At 36.3% G+C, this 7,294-nt stretch overlaps 1 protein-coding gene across 1 annotated transcript in view; it reads left to right on the forward strand.

The window, feature by feature from the left end:
- OTOG (otogelin) overlaps positions 1-6,611 on the forward strand; it is a 92,849-nt gene extending 86,238 nt beyond the window's left edge. The window contains exons 54-56 of the mRNA XM_061999737.1: positions 97-142; positions 5,057-5,136; positions 6,411-6,611. Of these exons, the coding sequence (XP_061855721.1) occupies positions 97-142; positions 5,057-5,136; positions 6,411-6,611 (327 nt within the window). The remainder of the gene's footprint in view (positions 1-96; positions 143-5,056; positions 5,137-6,410) is intronic.
- Positions 6,612-7,294: the final 683 nt, after the last annotated feature.

Consider the following 7,294-nt stretch of genomic DNA (forward strand, 5'->3'; position numbering starts at 1 on the left):
TAATATCACAGAGCTTCATCTGGAAGATAGTGCAGATACATCAGAATGAATGTTTGAAGAAATCAATATTTTCCTCTTTATTTTTCCCTTGGCCAGGTTGGAGGCTATGTTGTGCCATTCCTAGAAGGATGCTGCAAAACATGTAAGTAATTAATGGCACTTCCTGTGTCATAAATCTATCTGATTTGTTGTTACCTTAGAAATAGGGCTGATTCTTTCCTGCGTGAAAACTTAGTTCACCAGTCTCAAAGACCATGCTTTTCCCAGTTTCACTTGTGTGAATACCAGTGAAACTAGTGGGTGCATTTCAGAAGAAGGTGGTTTAACATGGAAAGATTTACTCCACTGATAGTGATTGTGGGTGGCCAAGTCACTAAATTTGCTACCTTGAATGTTTTGTAATTCTCATGTAAAACTCCTCAAAATATTATTTACTGCATTTAGTATAATAAAAAGCACCTTAAAACATGCACCATCTACATTAATATTTTCATATTTAGTAAAAAAAAAAAAAGAGGACTGATGCAGTTTGTAAGTTAATGCTGTAAATAATTAACTGATTGTAATATAATCTGAGAATCCATTAATAGACATAGTTCAGAAGATTTCAAGTAACGTCTTCTCAAAGCACTTACAATGAAAAAAAAAATCCCCCCTTACATGATTAACAAGATATATTTTGGCATCGATGAGATCCAATAACACTCCTCTGGAAAAAAACCCCAACAAACCTGTTTATAGAATAGCTTCCACATATGGTAATTCTTAATATAAATCAAGAGCTAAGTACATCTTTCTTAATGCATTGATACTTAACAGAAACTTTTAGCTGATTTCATTAAGAACTTATCCTGAGGCAGACACCTTACCTTAAGAATTTAAGCTCAAATACTTGAAGTTGACACTCTTATAAATCATTGAAAAGGAGATTTTACACCCGGGAGTATTATATTATCTTTAAAAAAGTGCAAAAATCTCACTTAACTTCCATAAGTGGCTGCAATAGTGACCTAAAAGTTAAAAGTAGTAGGAGATAAAGTGTGGGAGAGAGGTGGAGAAAAATGCAAGTGTTTCCTGCTGGGTGTGATGAGACTTGAACAATCATGACTACTAGATATGTGCACGATTACTGCAGTCGAATATATTTTGTCAACTGAGAGATACTTTTGGTATTATTCATTATGTATTAGATTTCGTAGTACAAAGTTTATGCAAACTATGGAAGATTTATCTGCTTTTTTCCTGCTCCTGCTCACAGTAAGAGAATGGTATTTGCACGCTGATGAATGTGTGTTTCAAGCATTTGTCTAGTTATGTAGCCCAGTTCTCCATACGCTCTTGGAGATAAGTTTTGATTATCTGACATTACCCTTCAATGCCTTGGCAGCTGTATAAACCAACCTCTGAACAAACAATTTAAGACCATTAAAAAATGTTATTAATCTGGGGCATGCATCACAAAGTAAAATTAAACCCTTAATAAATTCAGCAACTTCTAAGTTGCATTTACAGGTAAATTCATACAGTTTTGATTTCACACCTGTTTATGGATAACATAGTACCTCTGTGAATCATTTAGTCTAATTGGACTCCAGATAAATCTGATGTGAGAGCTCTCAGTCAGTTGTAAATGTGAGTTGTTTTATGGGAAGGGTTATCAGTTTTTTTGCCTGCTTTCAGTTTGAATTGGTATTTAAAAATTAGGTCCCAGGAGTTCCAAAAAAACTAGAGAGTTTTTATAAAGATTTCTCAAAGGGAATGGTACTATTTCTTTCTTGTAGCCCTGAAGGACAACTTAATTTAGGGTACCAGATTGCCCTAGTTATACCAGTGTAGATCAGATTCTTCCTGCTTTTGACATTAGGCTTAGCAATGCAAATAATACCTGGACATAGTCCTGAGCTGCTGGCACCATCATCCCTGCTTGAGCCAGGACCAGATGACTTTGAGAGGTCCCTTCCAACCTTAGCCATTCTGTGATCCTGTAATATACAGACATTTTAAGGTTTAATTTTTTTTTTCCTCAAATATACCAAAATCTAGTAACTCCAGAATGTTTCATATTGATGAGGAGTCCTCTGTAACATGTACTCTGTTCAACATGTAATATTCTTACCAGGTTCTTCAGTGTCAATGCTCCTCCCATTCCCTGTTAGCCCAGTCACACCTACAGCCTATGCTAGCTGTAACACAGGTACATTTTCCTGGAAATAAAGTAGGACCAACCCAAACAGCATCATTGTTGATTTCCAACAATGTACTCCTTGATAGGAGCATCAGGCCTTTACATTACCCAATTATGCTGAAAGCTGCAGTGTAGTATAACTGCTCATGGTTTAGAGTGGGTCACATGTTTGGTTTGCTTTGTTTTTCATTTCGCACTGTGTGGGCAGTGCATTGTTGTTAGCCAACAATGTACTGTTGGTAGTAAGCATTTCTGTAGTCTTTAGCTTGCTGCATGTGTCAGATTGCTGTGTTTAAAAATGTAAGCTAATTCCATTGTGTCTACAGTGCCATAGAACATAGAGACTAATGGCTTTGCCTGTTAAAGCAACATTCTTACAGATAATGTATCATACAGTTTTGCTTCTAGTGGCATATACAGCAGAAGTCGGCCATTTCTTTCTCATCTGTGGTTAGGACACTATATTGAAAATAGCAAGCCTGTCATTACTCCATGAAAATTAAATATTATCTTTGTTATTTTTAATAGAATGTGTTATTTTTTTAGTTGTAACAAGGTATGAATGCAATTGTTTTGTCATTTATCTAGTGAAAACATCTCTATTTTTGTAAGAAAAATTATGTTGATCGTAATTTTGTACATCACTGAATGATATACAAAAGACAGGGACTGCTGGAGAGAGTTCAGCCACAAAGATGATGAAGGTAGTGGAGCATCTCTCTTATGATGAAAGGCTGAGGGGGCTGGGGGTCTTTAGCTTTGAGAAGAGGAGACTGAGGGGTGACCCCATTAATGTCTACAAATATGTAAAGGGCAGGTATCAGGAGGATGGAGCCAGGCCATTCTCAGTGATGGCTAATGATAGGACAAGGGGCAATGGGTATAAGCTGGGACATAAAGAGATTCCAAAGAAATACATGGAAGAATTTCTTCATTGTGAGCTTCCTGTAAGGTTGTTCATGGAAAAATAGATATTTGTGTTCATACAGATATATAGAGGTATATGTTGTAGGCATCCGGAAGATCTCGCGTTGTAACGGGAGAGGTGGAGGGTACAGAAGAGGAGGGCACAGGGTGGAGTGAAAGGAGGTGCTTGTGTTAGCAGATAAAAGCACATGGTGTAAACAATTAGTTGGAATAAAGCATCATCCATACTGAGTATGCAGTGATCTTGGCCCCTCAGTGGGGTTGGGCTGAGTGATCCGTGAGGGCGGCCTGGTGACGTTGCCAGTAGTGGCAACAGTATATATATATATATCTGTTTGTAATTCACAACTCCAGCTCCACATCCTCTTCTGTAGTGGTCTTGTTCTTGTTGATCTTTTCTTTCTTCTTATTCTCCTCCTCCTCCTTCTTCTTCATATCCTCTTCCTTCCAGAGCTCGATGAAAGCCACTGGACATTAGAGTAGATGCATGAAAATACATTGCTTATTTCTTTATGAGCTATAATGTACTTTCACTATAGCCTAAAGTTATAGCCAGAGCTACTGAATTTGAAATTCTCCATCCTACACACTATGGATAATATGAAAGAAGAATGGACACGAATAGGAATATGAGAAATATGAAATAATGGTGAGTTTTTTATTTTCAAAAACAATTTATTTTTTTTCTTAATTTCTCAATGTACTCTCTCCGTAAGCAAATATAATTCAATAGTAATTGAGCAGTAGCCAGCCATTCCTGAATGGTAATTTTTATTTGCTTCTGAGAACATTCATTGCTGTCCTTTCATATTTTAGAAGCCTCTGCTATGTGTAGAAACAGTAGCAGGCTTATATATATATTTTTTTAAAGTTTCTCTTTGAGAAAGAGTATTATCTGATTTGACAGATAGTGATTAGAGCAGGGAACTACCGTTGCACATCAAAGTGTAGTAAACAGTTCACATCGGGTGTTGGTCAGACCAGTGAGTATTCATTGCCCTTTGAGTCTGTAATTACCCTTGCTTTTCTGGAGCTTTCACCTTTTGTCAACATCTTTGGATTTCTTGGCTGAAGGAAAATGCAGCTCTGTAACTGAAGAGTCATGTGGGACTGCATCATGGTGTGTAAAATCTGCTGTGAGACTGTGGAGGCTGTTGTAATGGAATGGACTATTCATTTCTCTTACAGATCTGCAATGATTTGGTTTCTTTGGCATAGAGAGGATCATCTTAAGAAGATACTGGGCTTTCTGTTTTCTGTCAAATGAACTGTGTACTGAACCTCTTCACTTTTCTTCAAATGTTCAAGATTCTCTTCTTAAATTAAACATTAAATTTGATTTAATGATTCCTTGTAATCTTTTTTATTTCATCCATATACCTTGGACATAGTTTTGTGAGAAGGATTGTGGAAATAATGCTAATGGCATTAAAAATAATTTGTTCACTAGTATTCTTATTAAATTAAAATGTACAGAAATGTAAAGTCCCCTTAAGCCCTGTTCTTCATCAGATTCTGCTGTTAAGTGTTCATTTTAAACTTTGTTTACACCACTGGAACACAATTGCTGCCATTAATGTTTGCGACAGATATTTTCTAGAAAATGCATTTTGTACATTATTAACAAGCTTTCTCATAGGAGCGGCTCATCAATTTTACAATCTTTTTTTCAAGAGGTGGACTTACTCTTAAAGACTTCTGAGTGAAGAATGAATGTTTTCTGATTGTTAGGAAGGTATAACGAGACAGATACTTAAATGCATGAAACAGAATACTTATAAAGGTGGTTGAATGTATAGCAAATGTCACTTTGCCAAAGCTTTGGATGTGCAGTGATGTATTGTGTATTTTCTTTTTTATGTCTCTTGACCACATAAAATATTCAGAAATGTTCTTATCTCTGAATTTTGATCTGGTACTTTTTGATCAATGCCCATTTTGCAGGTAAGGAAGATGGAAAATTCTGTAAAAAGGTGACTGTTAGGATGACTATCCGCAAGAATGACTGCAGGAGTAACACACCAGTAAGTAAACAACTATCATCATTTATTTTAATAGAAGGGGAAAAATATGAGAAATAAAGGAAGAAAGGGAACAAAAATTCCATAAGGCTGTTGTCTGCATGTCCCTCACAGAGATGGAGGTTTCTAGGTTTCATAGAACTGTTATAATGTTTCCTTACATTCTCAGCAATCTCTTCTCAAATAGTAAGAAAAAGGGGCATGTGACTTCTCCTTTTGTATGTATTTAGGCACATGTTGATTTAGTGCAAATCCAAGATCTCAGTTCACCCTATAATGCAATTAGTATATGCAAATTAACTTTAAGATAACTGAATCTTGCCAGAGATGTGCTACAGTTTAAATGGCTGCAGATGTGTTTAATTTTCCATCTGTCTAGGGAAAGTATTTAAATGCCAGCTTCGTGAAGAAAGGAATCTTGGGTCCTGAAGGTTTTTAGTTAGACAGCAGCATGAGCAGGCTGTGAACTGTGTAAGATGAATGAGGCACTATCTATATGTCTACCGAAGGATTTACAGTAGGACGATACCAGCAATGTCCTGCTGGGCAGGAGGCAGTGTGAGCAGCGGCAAAGGTGCAGACAGGCATCTCGCATTAGATATGTAAGAGCGCCTGGAAAAGCTGTAATAAAAGAGTACAGGGAAACAGCTGTAACCTCTAAAATGGCTTTCAGACTATGTTTTATAAACTGTTGAGCAGCCGGGAAATTTAGTCTTAGTGTCTCATTGAACAGAAATGCAAATCTCGACTAGTAAACTTAAAAAAATGTCCAGTTTATATGACCGTTTCTGTTACAGTCTTTGTTACAGTTTTGGTATCACTGGAAATAATTCCCCTTAGCTTTCCAAAGGACTGATTCTTTATATTCCTCCTTACTGACACCACTATAGAAGCACTGCATCAGTGTATCACTGAAACTAATACCGTAGGAAGTTGTGGACAGACCATTTGGTGCTATATTCAAGCCAAGATTGTTATGAGTACTTTAAAATTCAGAATTGTTTCCTTGTGTCTGTTAACAGCTAAAATCTGCTGTTACTGAATTTTACAGGAAAGTCATCATTGATCTCAGTAAGAGAAAATTTGAGATCTATCTGGGCAACATACTTCAGAGTATATTACTCAAACAGTGGGATTTCATAAGGGGCTAGAGGAAATGCCTCAAATTTTTCATTGCTTTGCCGTTAGATTTGGGTGCCTAAGATCTTTGAACTTGAGATTCCTGACTATTTCCTAGCTGCTTCAATGTACTGATTGTTCATCATGTTTATTACCAGGTGAACATTGTTTCGTGTGATGGAAAGTGCCCTTCTGCAAGCATTTACAACTATAACATCAACACATATGCAAGATTCTGCAAATGCTGCAGGGAACTTGGACTACAGAGACGAACTGTGCAATTGTATTGCACCAGTAATTCAACCTGGGTCAGCTATTCAATCCAAGAGCCTACAGACTGTTCTTGCCAATGGTCTTAAAAAAAACCCCCTAAAACATAAAAGGAATTAAAGCAGTAAGCCCAGCTGTTCCCAGCATAAGATAATTTGAATAGTTTATCTAATAGAAATACAATACCCAATCCACTGAATTTTTCCAGTTTAATGCTAAATGATAAAAGAGTAAAAATATTTTCGGACTCTTCTAAATTCCTGAATGGCTTTATATCATTTGTATTGTTATTTGTCTTCATCTTCATTCACAGGGATTGTTTTAAGATTCCCTGTGACGTGTGCCAACTTAAAATATGATTTACACTAAAGACACCTCAAGAGAAAGAACACCATTTATTTTGTTCTGGAAGGCTGGCACACTGTTTGGCAGGCACCCATTCATGTTTTAAACCAGTGACTGGCTTATCTGGTAGCATTTCACTGTTTTGCGTGGATTGCAATTGTGCAAATACATTCAGTGTCTATTAAGAAAAATTGTTTGGAGAACATGAGAAGAATTTTCAGTTTAAATCATATTTGTATTGCGAAGTAGAGTATGTATAAGAAACTCAAATAAAGATTTCTGATTTTTTTTTTTTTAAATCAGGGAAATATTGTTAATACTGATAACTATGTAGTATTCCCTGGTAATAATTTCAGATTTTATAGTGGTTTTCGTATAGTAGTGAAAAGCATTATGGCAAACATGTAATGTCTAGAACAGATAGACT

The sequence above is a fragment of the Colius striatus genome, chromosome 7 (genome assembly GCF_028858725.1).
Source record: "Colius striatus isolate bColStr4 chromosome 7, bColStr4.1.hap1, whole genome shotgun sequence".
Classification (NCBI taxonomy): Eukaryota; Metazoa; Chordata; class Aves; order Coliiformes; family Coliidae; genus Colius; species Colius striatus.